Here is a 17,743-nt window from a genome sequence, read left to right as displayed (position 1 = left end):
TTATGGAATCCATACTGAACCTAAGAACATACTTACTACAGAGTATGTGATAGGTAATACCTATATAATGTTCACCAGGCCGAGCCTTCTCCTCTAGTAGCCCAGCATCTTCTTTCTATAGGATCTGCAAAAACATCAGTTGTCTTTCTTAGTTTTCCCTGCTTTCTCTTTTCTTCAAGCATCCTGGAAATAATTTAAACCAGGTATTTTCAAATTACAGTCCCATAAGGAACAGCATCTATATCAGTTGGAAACTTGTTCAAAATGTAAAATTACAGAAAGTTGCGTGTTCTCAGTTAGAGAAGAAGAAAGGCCATGCCTTATGGTCATATGAGCCTCCACTTTATGCATAGTTCATTGCTATTTTAACATTTTTATTTGAATTATCTATAAAAGTAATGTTTCCCTACCCAGGCAGCCTTCACAACAGATTGTAATTGCGCTAGAATTCTTGACTTTCAGCTGGGGAGAGGCTTCAACTAGACTCCAGTGTGACAGGCTCCTCTCCCATCTCAGGTCCCTTTAATCTGTCTTTGTGTCTTGCCTCAGTCCCTGTGAGGAGCTCTCCACATCATGGAGGACTGATAAGTTAGTTTAAAGTACTTCCAAAGCAGGGTTGAATTTTAAAAGCTGTCCAAAAGCACACAATTAAGGGCAGAGATTTTAGTGGAGAAGTGAAAGTCTCCTTTTACTGAAGAGGCAGTCACTGTTTAAACGGACTATAAGAGAGGTATTTTTTTCTCCCCAAAACAGGGGAATGCCTTCCAGGGTCCTCGGAAGGCAGAAACAGTGGCAAGACAGAAGATGGCCCAGCTGGTCCAGACCCAGTCAGAGAAGATCTTGGCCTTGAAGGAGGAGATTGCCCTTCTGCGGAGGAAAGGAGGGCTCATCCTCCCTCCCATAGTATCCGCACAAGAGAACGAAATGAAGGCCATGGACACCTAAGTTTGCTGTCTTCTCATTTCCCACCCACAGCTCTGGCAGACCTCACCACGTCTACTTCCCGCCACCCACAACAACCCTCTGGCTTTAAAGTGAACCATAGCAAGAGCATAAAAAGCACCCTACCATGTGAATCAACAATGTCTCTCCACATTAGAGATAACCGCAACGTTTGACGTATAATTATGGCTGTGCTAAGACAGGTTAGATGTTTCCAGCCTAAGTTGAATATGAAGAAGGTTGACTCTCATAACTTAAGAAAGCAGCTGATATATATATATATATATATATATATATATATATATATATATATATATCGTGTGTTCTCAGAAACATATGTTTTTTCTGGCATCCTGAGTATTTAGCCATTGGCAAGAAAAACTATTATTCATCAATCGGTAAGAGACCTTCCTTTTCTTAGTCCTTGGATCTTTAGAAAATAAACTGTTTGTGTTAAATAGTCTGTGAAAGGACCTAAGAGAAAAAGGCAAACCATCTTGCCAATAATAACTTAGAATAAGAAATGCAAATGTGAATGTTGTTATTGTTGACTTCATAGAGCAGTTATTTGAGGGCTCAGGATTGAGGAAATGCAGACAGACACAGCAAAACAACTCTTTTGGGTTGGCGGAGGTGGCTTTCTGAGTCACCCACCGATTCTGCAAACTCCTCAATTCTGTGGTTCATGTTTTTCCAAAAAAAAAAAAAAATAAGTCATGGAAACCTTTCTCTAGACTCTCTGCAACTCCAGCAGAATTGTACCTAACTCTCCTCTTTCCTGTGCCCTGTGCCTTTTGCCAGGGCTCACTTGCACTGTTACTGGCTTGGATCCAGATGAGGAAAGGATGAAATAGATTTTCATCTCTTAGGCACTAACAGCAGCAGCCGCTTTTGACTATGTGTGACATTTTAAACTTAAGAGTGTACTTTCAGGCTCACGAAGGTCTGATTGAAATTGGTGGCTGCGCCCCTGGCAGAATGATCTCCCTACCACGTGGGTGTCCTTCCAGGAGTGACACTTTGGACCCCCAGCTGTATTGTTTGTACCTGTGCCATAAATCTCTGCTGGTAGGGGGTGTACTGGAGAGCCTTTCCCAGTTTCTGTACTGCACATCTGTGAGTACAATCACCAGCATTGCAGACAGACACGCCTGTGCCTTTCCGCAGGGTCACTATATGTTGAACACTAATACATTCACAAGGTGCATCCATTTTATGGACTGCAGTTTACTGCGTAGTCCCAATTTCACTCCCTAGCTGGCTGTTGACATTTGTAGACTTTGATGATACTCTTCTGTACTGATATTAGCCCTCAGATCACAGGTTACATTTCATACAGTGATGCCTACAGATGGCTCCAAGGAAGTTAGAGGCCAGAGGGGCCTTCCCCACAGGCAGCAAGGGAGCTGACACCGATGCAGAGTCACTGTAGGTGGTTAGATATAGAGGCCAGTTGGAAGCCAAGCCCAGATGAACCAAGCCACTAGATCCAGCCCAGTATGCTATCTAGTAGCAACTTTGGGTTCTGACCTTAGCACAGTGGTTCTCAGCCAGTGGGTCGTGACTCCTCTGGCAAACCTCTATCTCCAAAAATATTTACTTTACAGTTTAAAACAGTAGCAAAATTACAGTTATGAAGTAGCGATGAGAATAATCGTATGGGGGGTGTCCCCACAACATGAGGAGCTGTATTAAAGGGCTACAGCCTTAGGAAGATTGAGAACCACTGCCCTAGAAGCAGAAATGTCGGATCTTTGATGCAAGAATCAGGCCTGGGTCTAGATGAACCAATGGCAGCCATCTAGAAGGGTCTGCCTCTACAACAGAAGCCTCTAGGATGCTTTGTATGTCAATAGCCCCTGGCACACTTTCTGGGAGACCAGATGACTGGGCAAAGCCTGCTGACATCAGAGTGTCAGCAATCCTTCTTTTTAGGGTGATCACATGAGGATTGAGCTGAATCCAGCAAGTTCTCGGTTCTGGTTTTCTGACATAATTTTAACACATCCATGTGTCTACCTACATGCTCACTGAATACTCCGGAAAGCTGGTAGGTATTACCATTTTACTTGAAAGGGTAAATTACTTACCAGTCTGTCCCTCATGGTTCACATTGGACATGGTAGTCTGTGTGTCCAAGCAAAGCATGACATCATTCTGCCTCTGGAGTTCTACTGTTGTTGTAAAAGGACAAGGCTACCCAGAAGCTATTGCTTCACACATATGGAGTAGCTTGAAGCAACCTGATCTCCACACTCACCTATGTGTTTTTATTAATTAAAGCAAGCAAGCTCTAATCATAGCATTCATTGCCTTTTAATGTGTAAAAAATCTGCCTCAAAACTTAGCGTTAGCTAGGCAGTGATGGTGCACGCCTTTAATCTCAGCACGCGGGAGGTAGAGGCAGTCAGATCTCTGTGAGTTTGAGGCCAGCCTGGTTTACAGGGTGAGTTCCAGGACAGGCTCCAAATGTATCATCATACCCAGAGGTGAGAGGGTTTGTGCCGCTCAAGAACCTGGTAGCAGATCATCTGGGTGTTTCTGGGAAGGCTCTGGAAGTTTGATAAACAGGATCATAGGAAGCCTAGGGAACTCCTGCAGATTCTGAAGGGATGGATACAAGAAGCAGGTTGCCATATGTTGCTTTTAGTGGAGTTCACCAGAACCCACTTTGACAATTAGTTTAGATCACAAAGAAGTAAAAGCAAAATGGGATTAAAAAAAAAAAAAAAAAAAACTTCCAACAGTCTGAGGTGAACTACAGCTCAAATTGGAGCTGGATTAGCCAAGACTGTGAACATCAGCTCTGCCCACTACTCTCCTTCAGGGACTGGGAAGGCTCCTTTGCCTGCATCAGTACTTCTGGCCAGCAGATGGTGCACTCATCCCAAACAATCAGACTGAAGGCGGTGTCCCCGCGCCCCCCCCCCAGCTTTATCTCAATTTCCATTTAGATCCAGTTCCACTCCACACATGGAGGTTTTAAGTACACACACACACACACACACACACACACACACACACACACACACACCTACCTTAAATGCTGGTTTGAAATGAGTCAACTCCTCCAGCAAATGGTAACTTTAGAATGAAGGGAAGGGAATCTATTAGAGACCACATGTTCATGTGTAGCATTGCACTAAACTAAATGGTGTTTTGCAGGCAATATTTGGTCTTTTACACACAGACAGACACACACAGACAGACAGACAGACAGACAGACAGACAGACAGACACACACACACACACACACACACACACACACACACACACACACACCTAGGCCCAGTTCCACACATAAAAGTTTTAAGTTTACACACACACACACACACACACACACACACACACACACACACACACACCTCTACAAAAGAAGGATTAGCTTCATTCCTGCAATAGGCAGACACCTCCAGTCTAGTAAGAGAGCAGTGAACCTGCTTCTCCGTGTCTGTGTGTTGCCTCTTGCAGCAAACAGTTACAAATGTCATTTTACATGAATCCAAACACAATGTTCATTGCTTAAAAAGACAAAAACATGAAAAATATCTGCTACTGTTTCCAGATTGTATCACTTGATGGGTTAGAGATGTCATGAGCTGTTATTTTCTCCTGGTATTCCAAGATAGGACTCCCAATGTCTAAAGAAAACGCTGACTCATCCATGACTAAGTTGAAGGTTACAGAGAAGACTAAACATTTATTTAGAAGTTACAGTGTTTGTTTTTACAGAGATATGTTGCCACAAATTATTGACTCTGGATGGTCGTTAATGCTTAGAGTGCTGTACACATCTGGGGCTTTTCTCATGGCATCTTGGAAATGTGTACTGTGCCACCAAGTCCGAGTGGCTTCTGGGTGGCTCCAGTCTATAGCAGCATGGCCTTTGCTGTTTGCCTCATGTGTGCTCTTCATAAACAGTGAGCTTAGAGTCCTTCTGCCACCTTGCCCGAGGGCCTCCTGCAGCCCCAGGCAGCTGCAGGTTCCATGGGCCATCTGAAGCCTGCCAACCTGTGCTAATCATTCCTACTGAACTCTGTTACCTTGCTGCTTATTTTCCTCCTTGTGCCATAAAGGGGAGGATTCCCTGTCTCTCCAGAACTATAGAAACACATATACATTTATTTACAAGTGCATAAATATATAAATATGGCTATAATAGAAAAATAAATACCAATTTTCTCTGTCTCTTTGAAAACAAAAACAATATATAGTCTTTCTGGGATATTGGCTTTAGCCTAAATTGTGGGAGGTGGTGTTTCAAAGGAAACGTGAACTGATGGGCTTGGAGAGAGTTGCACCCCTAGTTCCTGTCCTGTGTAGGCCAGGTGCTGAGGACACCAGTCTTCTCCACCCACTTGGCAGGAGTCAAAACTGTCTACTTCTTCAACTGGTACAAGGCCCAAACAGCACCGGGGCCCTGTGGAGAGAAAAGGGTAGGCAGCATTAAAATCCAGACTGACCAAACAATCTTGAGCAAATGTCTATCTGTGGCTAGCCACACTGGTCACCCTGATCACCCTGGTCCAGGAAGGGGAGGACCACTTACTAACCCCTTATATTGGGACCAGAGACCTGAGAGCGTAAAGCACTCAGCTCATGGCCATCAGCTATACACGAGACACAAAGGGAGGCCCAGCTCTTTCTAGATTCAGGCTGTGGTTCTACAATCCATTTCCCTTGTCCAGCCGAATCTTGTTTTTGTGATGGTTGGTCTGGTTCTGGGAGCTGACGGTCTTTTTGAATTTAATGTCCTAGAGATGGTCCAGGATAGACTGCACATACACACCCTGGAAGCTAAGAGCCACCAGCTAACCCTCTGGAGTACCAAGTGTCCCCAACCAAGTCCTAGCAGATTGGCTTGAAGTATGGTACCCAGGGAGCCATGGTGGGGGGAGGGGTGGCCAAGGAAGAACAAGTTCTATGGCAGCACACAGTTGCAAGGATGACGTGTGTACAAACATGGCTCCCTGATGATTGATGAGATTCGCTCCCTAATTAAGACATGACTCAACACAGCAAAGGTTTAGAGAGGCCTCTGTGTGATGAGAGGCAGAATCTGCCAATGGCCCTGAATCTGAAATGGAGAAACCAAACCAGCTTCTTCCTTTGGAATACAAAATGCCTTTCTTCTCAGCCTTTGGTGACCACAGTGACAATGGAATCAGACTGGTCTAACAAGTCCCCATGGCCCTCCAGGTCTTTAGTAGCAAAGGAGAGTGACCATTGACCCCCAACTCCCAAATGCTTCCTTGAAGACAGTTGTCCCTTCTCCTCAAATCCATTCTGGATTACAGGTGACCCCATCAGATAATTTCTCCTTGTTGCCCCTGGCTGACCTGAGTGATATGGAGGATCCCATGAAGCTTCCGGCCCGGGACCCTCAGGTGCCCTCCTCGTTGCTGTCTGGCATGTGGTGACAGGTTGCTTCTGGAGGTGACAGCAATCTTGAGTTTGGAGCAGCTGGTGAGTTGAGTCATCAGACAGTGTGTATAAGAAAGAGCCTTCCTCCGAGCTAGACTTGGGACCTCTGCATTGTGCAAGACCAGATAGGATGGGTAAGGCAGGGCAGAATGGGCCTGGTCCCCCGTGCTCTGGCTCCTTTCCTACCATCTAAAGGCATCAGAGCAGGTCAGAGCTGAGAACACACACCATTCCCCAGGGAACATCAGGAGGTACCACACTTAATTCAGCCAGTGATAGTTTACTCTTACTGGGGGAGGTGGCAAACTGGTTGTTCAGGGGCCTGCAAACAAAATCGGTTATGAACCAACAAGCAACAGATGCTGAGAATCAACTGAAGCCCCAAGCAGGAAGAGAGTAACTGTGCACACAGCACTTGCCCATGGGGTAACTGAGCAGGCAGGGCATCATAACTGTGCACACAGCACTTGCTCATGGCATAGGAGCTTCAGGGATCACAAATGGCCAACTTGGAGATCCTTGCATGAAGCACCGCTCAATTCTGAGCGACAGACTTTGGACATGAGGAGCTAAAGAGAATGGGAAGCTCTGGGACTTAGGACTAAAAGCAGGGATGGGAAGGGTCTGGTTACCTGGCAACCTGCTGGCTCTGGGGGTCATATCCATTGCCAACCATGGTCTGCCTCAGTGGGCTGTTGGTGTCTTCCTGCTGCTTGAAGGAAAGAAGAATGAAAGGTCATGCCACGAGTTCAAGGAACTTCCCAGTGCTTGCCATTAAGCAGGGTGAGCTGTGGTTGGCTACAGGGTGCCCAGCCCAGCATCCCTGGATGAACAATGGGAATGACCAAGAGGTAGCTCATCGTCCCTCCATATGTGCACCTGGGGCCCACACTCATGAGCCCATTACCTGTGCAAGCTCCCCTAGGCAGTGCTGTTGAGGTTTCCTGCCTGGGCAGCCCACTGCAGCTGCGGAACATGCCCTGCTTCCGAGCAGTTGGCTGGCACAGGCCCGCCCATTGATGCCACTGAGGTAGGGCTGACCATTGGCCTGGTGACCCGGAAGTCCTCCCAATGGCACCATCGTGTATTGGCAGGAGGAAGACAAAATGGCACTTCGAGGAAAACCCAGATCTGTCGTATGTTCTGGAAGAACAGAAGACAGAGGTATACTTAACCTCCTAAAGTTGGAAAAAGCCCCACACTCGTGTCAGAGGATAGAGGCAGGCTCAAGAGCCTGAGAATGCTTTTTCTAAGTCGTCCAATCACCCATTTCTTCTTTTAAATGAGAAAGATAGAAAGACAATGGGGCAATGGCTTAGGGAATGACGATGAGTGAAAAGGGCCATTGTGCAGTGGGGGAGTCAGCTGAGACCATTGCTATTTGAAGCAGAAATCAGTGGGCAAGTCAGGTTAGCCCATGAGGAAGGGAAAGCTCAAGGCAACCCCTGCTGGACAGAATGGGAAGAGGTGGGGCAGTTTGAATACGAATATCTGTTCCAGAATCAGCTTCAGACATTAGAAAACTATGGAGCTGATAGATTCCAAGACCAGAGATATAAAAGGACACTTGTTCATGATAGAGGCCTGCATGTCAAGAGGGAAAGGCTTGCCTCAGATATTAACTGTTTCTGTGGGACCTCTGGGGTCACCTGGTAGCTTGAGCTATCGGGGAGGTAGAACTGGACCATCTGGCCCTGCCTGGGCACTGGCCTGCTTGTTGGGCTGAGAGAACTTCTCCCTCCTTGAGATCCTTCCAGTCTGTGCTCAAGTGCGGTACTCACTCTGTTTCGACCAGGCCCTCCATAGGCAGAAGGGGATGAAGGTGACGATGATGAGGACAATAGAGCCCAGAACAACTCCCACAATCAGATAGGGCAGGTCACTGGCACGTGCCACCATGGCCCCAGTGCCCACCGGCCGCTCCATGGTTTCCAGGGGTGGAGGCTGTGGTGGGGCCAGAGTTAACGGTGGGGGGCGACCAGGCTGACCAGAAATTTTCCGAGCTGCAAATGAAGACACAATTCACATATCTGTTTCTCTGTCATTTTCTTTACAACAAATAGAAAAACAAAGTACCCCTCAATTCAATGGATATAGGAAATGGGGCCAAGCTCCCAAGATGGGAGTCTCAATAGTCCTGATTTGGATCATGTCCGTAACTTTCATGACACTGGTACCTAACATGAAATGTGTTGTTGGGGTGGCCTGAAGCCTATTTCAACATACATGTTTGTGAGCCAAGCACTGAGCCAGAGTGGACAGAGGTGGTCGTGTTGTCTGAAAGAAACAACTAAAATGCATGAGAGCTGTGAGGGAACTCAGGTGAGAGAGCCTTCCCACAGCTTTGCTATTTCTGGGTGGATTAAGGAATGTGAAGTGCTAGGTATTAGCTTGGGCTTCAGAAGAGAAAGACATTTGGGCACATCAAGGGGCAGATGGTAATTGGTAAATACGAATCAAAGGCGGAACAGTCAACCATATGTTCCTTATTGGGGTTTGCTACTGCAGGCGAGCCTGCATGAACTCTGCCATGCGCTTTTCTCTCAGCTTTCTGACGTCACAGCCTCCTGGTCTACCTCCACTCATCGTTTTTCTGCCTCCTCCGATTCTGGGAGATGGTCCCAGTTCCTCTTTGTAATCTTCCTTCCCATGATCATCCTGTGTCCCAAGGCCTGTGGAGGCAGGCAACCTACTGCTTTTATCAGATACTTTCAGCATCCCCAAAGAATCAGCCACTCAGAAACTTCCCCAGTCTTCCCTCCTTCCATTTCCATGTGGTCCATTTCTCATTTTGCCCTCTCCCGTTCCAATAGATGGCAGCCACCTGAGCAGTGCTTCAAGCGAAAACCTCAAGCTTGCCTTTAAATACTTTTCTAGCTCCCAACCCAGCGTACAATTGGCCCGGGTCCTGCCCCAAAGCAATGACAAAAACAATTCTCTTCACCTTTATTTCAGAGTCCCAGTTCTCTCCCCTCAGCCCACCATGACCCTTCTTACAAAGAAGCCCAACAAGGACCTCTTCACCTCCCAGCCCCTGCGAACTGCACTAGCTCCTCCTCTGGTGTCCTCCAGTGACCCAATGCTGTCAGTGTCTCTGGTCTCTCTCCTCTGAGCTGCCCCTTCTCCTCCTCCCATCTGGAGCCACTTTTTAGGCTTGGCATATCCTCCAGAACACTCCCTCCCCATTCCAGCCTAAAGAGTCAGTCTGAAGAGACCTAAGAAGGGCTTATGAAGCCTCTTGGTCTCCCTTGAGTATTCTATGTTCAAAATGATGCAAGAGTTAGGGCTGGGTGCACATGTGTCCCTCTCTTTGGAGGACATGGCACCAAGGCCATGTGCACATGGGAGGTGCCAAGTGAGTGTTGGTGAAGTGACCGAAGGGGACAGAGAACACTGTTGCCTCAGCCACAGGAGGGTGCTGTTTCTTCTGGATTCCTTTGTGATCTTCTGATTATGACCTTGGCAATATGTGGCTTTATCTCATTTTGAGTATTTAAAAACTGGACATAACAACACCTCCTCACCTGAGCAATGCACACATATTAACAAGTGCATATGCATGTTTAATATGTTTTAGTGCAGAGAAGGAGCCTGGGCTTGTAACTATACGGAGCTCTCTGAAGCAGGTTCTACCACATCGTGGCTATATAACTTTGGCCAAGATGCATATATATTAAGTTTCCTGAGGTTCAGCTCTCCTTCCCATCTCACCAGGCTGCAGCAGCAGAATTAAATAAACCAATATACAAATACCAAATACCAAGAAATATAGTGGGTATAGAATATTTTCATCTTAAGACAGGTTCTATTCATAATGAGTTCATAGGTCAGTTAATTCTCAAGTCCCTGAAGCCATCATGATGGTAACCTACTTGTGTTAACACAAAGCACAAGCAAATAGGAAGGGTGGCAACTGATGAGGTCTGGGATGCTTGGAAAACAAGGGTCTTCTTGGAAAGGAGTACTGGGGTGGGTAGAAGCAAGACTCTGCCCCACCTCACGGGAATTCCCAGGACAGGAGAGGACCCCAGGAGAATCACCTTTGGTCTCGCAGATCATGACGTTGCTGAACTCACTCTCCCCTCCTTCATTGAAACACTGCATCTTTATGTCGTAGGAGGTCTCTGGCTGCAGGTGGCTGATGGAGTGCCAGTACCTGTCCCCTGGGAAGGAGAGGGAGAGTCAAAGTCACCATGGTGGCATATATGCTGCTTGCTTAGCCTTGCTCACACAGTCAGACAAAGGTGTTTGTTTAAGTGAGTGCCACTGACCAACATAAGAGACACTAGAGAACTGTCTGGTGACCATCCATGTTTCTATTTTGCTGTGGTTTTTAAAAAAAGAAGCATGTTGAGTCTTTTAACTGGATGGCTCCATGCGTGTCATAAATGACTCGATGACACAGAGCATAGATGAGGTTTTTTTCCAATACTCAGACCCCTCTGCCATTGAAAGAAACACTTATCTTCTTACCTTCTACCATGTCCTTCTTGTAATCACTGTCATTGTCACTGTCTGTGGGTCGGTAGTAGATATAAAAACCATGGATTGGGGTGTTGTTGTTACTGGCTGGAATATACTGCACGGGATGGAGAGCAGACATGTTCACAGTGCATCAGAGCAATCACCAAAGTAAAATCACAAGGCTATGGAATCCTCTCCCTAGGGTTTGAACTTTGTGGGGGCCCCAGCAAACATTCCTGAGTAAGTCCCTCAGGCTCTCTGGAAAGGGCTGCACAGATCACACATTATTTTTATTTTGCTGATAGGCCTTGGAGCTTTTAGAAGCAAGAAACAGATTGTACTTCTTCAAAGACTTTGGTTCCTACTGAGCCTCTCCAAAACCACAAAGGGACCGTGGACAAGTGTCCCTATGGTATCAGGTGAAAGGCAGGAAGGACAGTGGGATGCAACAGAAAGAGGGAACTAGCTTACAAGAGACAGATAACAGCAGCTCCAGTTACCATCACTCTCCCAGGTTCCCCAAGAGGACCTTCAGGCGTACTAAATGGGGAGCCAAGCTTACAGGCAAGTAGGAGCAAGAACATTGTTGGTGACCAGGTCACTTACCATCCACTTGAGCATAATGGTGGTCTCATTGACTGCATCGGTGAAGGTGATGTAAGGGCCTGCCACAGGCCTCTCATACACACGGCCACTGTATCCTGACACCACATAGGGCCGGGAGGGAGCACTGGGTTCACTCTCCCCTAGCATGTTCAAAGCACGGACTCGGAACTTGTAGGAAATGCCTGTGTGAGAGAGACCCTCCCTGAGCCTGGGAAATCCCCACTGCCCACTGAGGCCCAGCCCAGGGAGATCTGGTCAGCTCTTCCCGAGAGATGTCCACACAGAACCCATAAGAATACTAATCCTCCCCAAGCCACACAGGAAGTGGATCTGAACCCTTCAACGGGGACAGGAAAGAGGAGGGGCTGAGGCAGAGCCACAGATTCCATACCCATGAGTACTATGGGTGGGGGGTGGGGGGAGAAGGGAGGCACTGGATTCAAAAAGACCCTTCATTGTTCTTCCTCTTCTCTGAGATCCTAGGGCAGAGAGGAGCAGGGAGAGAAAGAGAGAAGCCAGGCCCCTACCTTTCTCCAGTCCTGTGATCTCCACAGACAGCCTCGAGGGAGGGATGGCACTGGTAGCCAGAATCCAATCTCCCACTTTTTTTAGCTTCTTGTACTCCACACGGAAAGACTGGATGGGGAAACCTCCGTTGCCTCGGGGAATCCAGGTCACATACACGGAGGTCTCTGAGGCCATGGAGATGGTGGGTCTGTCTGGAGCTTCTGGGGCTGCGGTGGCCATGCACAGAGGAAAGATGCAGAAAGACAGAGACGCCATGGGATGATGCTCTGGACTGACTAGACCCAGCCCGACCCTGAGAGGGCCTCTTCCTCCCCACAGCCCTCTGCCTGCTGTTACTTGCATCATATCCCTCTGTGTGGGGAAGGCCTGGAGATTAACCTTCTTCTAATCTTCTGCAAAAAACAGAGGATAGGGAACTGCTGCTCTCCGGACCCACAGACAGAGTAATTCTAGTATTTTCTCCGAAAGACTCCAATCTGTATTTTTTTTTAATTGTGGTTACTAAGAAGCTGCTAAGAATATGTCTTCGGGATTCCTGGACTATGGAACCCTAACCTCATATAATGTGCAGCAACAAGCCCTCTGTGGAAGTTTGTCCCCATTGCCCATTGCCTGCCCACCACCACTGCTGGGCTTACGGGAGAGGCGGCCGTGATCAGGCTGGCTGCTGCTTTGGGGGCTGGTACCAGGGTCATCTCTCTGGATCTGCTGCTCCTTGCTGGCCACGATCTCAGGTTTGGGCCGCCTTCCTGGATGAGAAGGAATTAAGAATAGCAAGTGAGAGAGCATATGAGCCCTCCCTTATTGCCTAAGAATCTACCAAGGGCTATGATGAAGTGATACAAATATGATTTCAGGGTACTGAAAGAGTGGTGTAATTCCCAGCTTTGGCCAACTCTACAATAGTGTTGCTGCTGGCCCCTGTCCTTGGCAGGGATGGTGGGATGCCAAAGGGCTGGCTCATCAGTCTCATAAAGAAAGGTAAGCACTTTAACCCAGGCATTTAAGTTCACAGAGGCAGCCATTGGACAAGGGCAGAACTGTGGGTGAAGAGCTGTACACAAAGTAAACAGGGTTTGCACCTGCGCCTCCTATAACTTGCTTGGGCCTTCGGAATGCTGAGCCAGGCACCACGTTTGACCTTACCTGTTCGGAAGGTGACCATGGCTGTCTGGCCCTCGCCAGCACAGTTGTAGGCTGCCATCTCCACTTCATATAAGCTTCCAGGATCAAGACTGGTCAGGGTGAGGTGGTGCTGGTTGGCTGGGATGCCAGAAATGGTCCAGTCATCAGAGGCATTTGTGACCTGCTGAAGAAGGTGACTGGGGTAAGGACCAGCCTCTCCTCTAGTGTCCAAGAGGACTTCAGCCTGAGCCCATGTGGGCAGAAAGAAGGGAAGGACCATGGGCCAGGTTGAGGTCATTGTAGGTCCCATCTCCTGGTCTCTCAGGTAATAATGGCCTAAGGGAAGCTGGCAAGGATAGTTAGAAAGCCAGGCTGAAACTGCTGGAACTGCCCCTAAGGCTACCCCTTGCCCCATCTCTTGCAACATCCTCGTCTAATATTCTCTCTGTTTGCATACTGAGCCAAACACAGGTCCTTCTGCCCATATTCTAACAAAAGACACTGATGAGAATGATGGCAATAGCTGTAGCAATGGGCAGGGCACCAGAGAGTTCCCGCTGTGACACACTACCTCACCTGTCTCAAGTCCCAGCAATCAGTCTTCATTCTGTTCCTACATCACAAGCAAGGGGCCTGAGCTTAGAGAGCTGAGGAATTTGCTCAAGGCTGCAGAGCTGGTGTGCACAGAAACCCTCACTGGAGTCCAAAAGAATATGCTTACAATGTTACCTGTTCTAGAGAGAGGAGTCTGGGAGTAGAAAACTCCAAGTTCTGGTTGAGCAAACCCCCTCACTCTTGAGCCCTGAGCAAATGATTCCTAAAATAAGGCAAATGCAATCTCTTGGGGAGTATTCTGATGTCAAATTTGGTGGCATAGGTAAGGTTCCCAACAAATCAACGGCTGGCTCGTCTCCTCCCTTTCTGAACATATCACCCTCTGAGAGTTCTCACTTTAATTCTTTCTGTTTCTGTTCTCCGTCATGCTTTGAAAGCTTAAAAGTAGGATGCATACTCAGGATTAGAAATGAATTTTTAATAGCTAGCTCTCTAAAAAAATTTTGAGAGGGCTCGAGGCAGCCTGAAGGCAATAGTGAGAGACTATTTCATACAACCCTGTATCTTTCAAGAACGGCCAGCGTCATGCATCTCAGAGAGTCTTCCGGAATAGAAAGCTGGGGCGTGATGAAGAAAGCAAACAGCTGGTGGGGAGAGCTCTTACCCCCAAGCAGAGTAATCCAGAGTAGAACAAAACCTCCCATTCAAGGCAAGAGGATGCTCTATGCTCATTAACATCGGGCTTCTAGGATTTGTTCCAAGGGGAAAGGTTTTCACAAACTGAGAATCCCCAGTGTTGCTGGAAACCCAAACACAGTAGCCCGGGTCTACAGTGGACTAGGAGGTGAAACTTGCTTCATGGATGTGAAAATCAGCTGACTAATTCCCAATGTCCTGCAAAAGACAGGACACGGAAAACAAAACAAAACAAAACACCCCCAAAACAAAAACAAACAAAAAACCCACAACCCAATGCTGACTTCTGATTCCAGCATTCTTTCTCTGGTGGCGACCATTAAGCTACATTACTTCCACACGCAAGAAAGGCTTCCAAGACGTACTTTCCCCTTGGTGAGTCCACCTAAAAGCTCCAACTGTTCCACAGGGCAGTGCCTAATGGAAGCCAGACTCGGGGCCTGTCCTGACTGTTACTTCCCTGTACCCCCTCCTCCCTCTGCCCTCCCAGCACTGGCCGGGCCGCACACTTCCACTGGGACCCAGAAATGAAAATAAAAAATGCAAGGGTAATTAGTCACTGTCACACACACTGGGAGGGTGAATGCCGCATTGGCCTGGCATTTCCGGATTACCCCAGTGCGGTCTTTGCCTGCCTGCCTGTTGTGGGAGACAGCTTCAGGGCCACCTATTGGCCTGAAAAATATTATTCTTACTCTCACACTGGTTTTTGTCTCTTGGGTACCATGTTTGGCTTTCCCCAATCCTGGCCTACAACTCACAGGGAGGTGTCTAATTACACAGGAAAATAAAGATGATAAAGATGGAGACCAGCTCTGTCCTGAACACAGGCTGGCTAAACAAGGCTGTTTCTTTTACCAAATTCTTCACACCTTTTGCTGGTGGGGGTGGGGGATGGGTGGAGGCACGGATGGTGGTGTCTCCGATGCCTACACGGGGAACTACATGGCAGTACAGGACATCGCTCTGTCCTGACTTTTTCTGACCCTCTGAGGTCTCTGGTGACTTCTTTGGCTCCCAGGTCTTCTGGGAGGACAGACTATGAGAGGCCATTGGTGTGTGTAGTAGGGACCTGGTTTGCATAGACCCAGAACACTTCACTGTAGTCTTGTTTTCCTGTTTGCTTTTTGGAATAGGAAAAAGTGGGTAAATATTTCCAGTTCCAGTTCACATTTCACATTTTCTTCCAAGTGCACAAAACATTTTTATAAGCAAACAAAACAAAACAAAAATAAAAACAAACAAAACCCAACTAAATGAATACAAACTCCTAATTTTGAGTAGGCTGCTGGTGATAAAAATTTTAATCCATTTAAAAAAACAGCACTTTTCTATCTGATGGCAGTAGAAAGAAACAGCACAAATTTGTGGTAAACAGAAATGTTGTTTTATGAAGAATTTCATTTCACCTTCCTTCTATAGCTAAGAAGGAGAATGGCAGCCTGAACGCCTTTGGTCCTCCTCATCAAAGTGTCCAGGACCATGGGACCAGCATAGCTCTGCTTCTGCATCCTGCCACAATCTCAGAGGCTCTCCCTGACAGCTCCTACAATAGCCCCTGGCCAGATTCCATCTGTTGAGGGGACATAGCTATGGCCCCAACATCGTGACACCCGGAGCACTTGTGCCGGCTGGTTAAACTGTAGCTACCACAATAGCTGAGAACTGGAGGGTGTTTCATGGCCTACTTGTTTCCTAATATTTGTTTTCCTGGCTGGACAGACTGTTTGCCCTGCTAAAGTCCCTGCAGGTATGTGTAAAAAAGAGCTTGCTTTGGTTGGAAAGCAAATTGAAACAGCATCGCCAAACTATGATGGGGGTAAGGGGGAAGAATTGTGATGGAGATAGTCACGGAGCGGGGGTGAGTTATCCTGGCCTTTGAGCTGGCATTGGCATGCAGGTAAAGACGCACAAAGCTTATACCGTGTGGTCAGAAGCTCTGTGGGGGCCTCAGAGACATCACCTGCCTGTATTGCCACTAGCATTCCAGGAGGTGGGAGCAGTGGTGGGCATTTGAGGAGGTGGAAGGGCACAGCTGTGGTGTGTGCTGGGGTCTGGCTTCAGGTCAGGAGAGGGACTCACTTCAGCCTCACTGAGAGGAGGCTTGCAGGAAGAGGGTGGCACATGCCAGGGTCATACCTTACGATGTTTCACCACGTAGTACAGGATGGGTGCCTGGCTGCTGCCCTCATGTCGAGGTCGCCAGACCAGCTCATATGAGTCAGTCTTGGAGGTCCGGGGTGAACTGAGGATGATGGGGGCCTCTGCAGGGGTGACTTGCTCCTCTCCCAGGCACTTCTGGGAAGTAGGCTGTATTGAGGTTGGAGGCTTAACAAGCCCTAGTTGCTCCTGCAGCATCTGGTCAGGTCTGCTGGGTCTGGAGGGTGGCAGGGGAGGTGTGGCAGCAATCGGCTTAGCATCCCTCCCGGGTCTCAGGGTCGTGTCTGAGGACCAAGCAGGAAAGAGAAGGGAAGGAGGAAGGTGTTAGTGGCCCTGATCACCTGCCAGGGAGAAAACAGAAGAAAATCAGAGAAGACCTGAGACCCCATAAGCCCACCTGTGACACACAAGCAGGATCTGCACAAGAGAAGACCGGTGCCCCTGTGCTGTCAGAAGAAAAGGAAGGCTATCCACTTGGGTCTGGCCTCTTGCTGTAGTTTGGAGGCAGAAGACAGGCAGAGTCTGTGAAACCTGCAGCCTGTGTCTTCAGGATGTATATTTGAGTGATACTGAGGTTTATATTTAAATCTTTATTATATTTTAGTGTGTGTGTGTGTGTGTGTGTGTGTGTGTGCGCGCGCGCGCGCGTGCGCACGCGTTGCTGTGGAGTGATTGTGGCAGTCAGAAGACAACTTTGGGGAGCTGGTTGTCCACGTGGGTCCTTGGGGCTTGAACTCAGATCTTCAGGCTTGGTAGGAAGCGCCTTTACCTGCTGAGCCATCTCATTGGCATTGATGTGATTGTTTAAATGTCAAATGTTTCCTACAGGCTCCTGTGTCACAAGATTGGTTCTCAGCTGATAGTGCAATTTGGGGGAGCTTCTCTGGAGGAAGTAGGTCACTGTGGCATACTTTTGAAGGTTACCCTTCCCCCCCAGCCCCTTCCTCTCCATTTACTATCTGCCATAAAGTTTCTGTCACAGAAACTGACATGAAGCTCTGCCTCACTATGGGCCCAGACTCAGTAGAGCTAAGAGCTCTGCATTAAACCAGGAACCAAAACAAATGACTCTTGCCCTCTCAGCTGTTTTCTCCTTTGAAGTTATTTGTTACATTGCTAGAAAAGAGGGTGAGCACAGAACGTTGGCACCAAAGAAGTGGGATTGGGGCTGCAACTAAATCTGCCTCACGGTTCTTGTGCCTTTTGGTGCTGATTTATTGGAGGGATGTGAGCGCTAAGGAAG

General features: G+C 47.8%; 2 protein-coding genes across 7 annotated transcripts in view; one reads left to right on the top strand and one right to left on the bottom strand.

The window, feature by feature from the left end:
• Positions 1–1,175, top strand: part of Cfap44 (cilia and flagella associated protein 44) — a 78,591-nt gene extending 77,416 nt beyond the window's left edge. The window contains exon 33 of the mRNA XM_035444119.1: positions 754–1,175. Coding sequence (XP_035300010.1) covers positions 754–945 — 192 coding nt within the window. The 3' untranslated portion in view covers positions 946–1,175. The remainder of the gene's footprint in view (positions 1–753) is intronic.
• Positions 1,176–4,611: 3,436 nt separating this feature from the next.
• Positions 4,612–17,743, bottom strand: part of Boc (BOC cell adhesion associated, oncogene regulated) — a 73,509-nt gene continuing 60,377 nt past the window's right edge. For 3 of the 6 annotated variants that reach the window (XM_027412620.2, XM_027412621.2, XM_035444536.1), the window contains 12 exons: positions 16,480–16,784; positions 13,111–13,273; positions 12,603–12,713; positions 11,964–12,170; positions 11,437–11,618; positions 10,840–10,945; positions 10,407–10,529; positions 8,148–8,369; positions 7,274–7,509; positions 6,999–7,078; positions 6,282–6,472; positions 4,612–5,362 (listed from right to left, as the gene is read on the bottom strand). In XM_027412620.2, coding sequence (XP_027268421.1) covers positions 5,181–5,362; positions 6,282–6,472; positions 6,999–7,078; positions 7,274–7,509; positions 8,148–8,369; positions 10,407–10,529; positions 10,840–10,945; positions 11,437–11,618; positions 11,964–12,170; positions 12,603–12,713; positions 13,111–13,273; positions 16,480–16,784 — 2,108 coding nt within the window. In that variant the 3' untranslated portion in view covers positions 4,612–5,180. The remainder of the gene's footprint in view (positions 5,363–6,281; positions 6,473–6,998; positions 7,079–7,273; positions 7,510–8,147; positions 8,370–10,406; positions 10,530–10,839; positions 10,946–11,436; positions 11,619–11,963; positions 12,171–12,602; positions 12,714–13,110; positions 13,274–16,479; positions 16,785–17,743) is intronic. The other 3 variants (XM_027412623.1, XM_027412624.2, XM_027412625.1) reach the window with 3 other exon arrangements.

This window comes from Cricetulus griseus, chromosome 4 (assembly GCF_003668045.3).
Source record: "Cricetulus griseus strain 17A/GY chromosome 4, alternate assembly CriGri-PICRH-1.0, whole genome shotgun sequence".
Lineage (NCBI taxonomy): Eukaryota > Metazoa > Chordata > Mammalia > Rodentia > Cricetidae > Cricetulus > Cricetulus griseus.
Note: the sequence above shows the minus strand (reverse complement) of the source record. Positions and strands in the feature narration are given on the sequence as shown.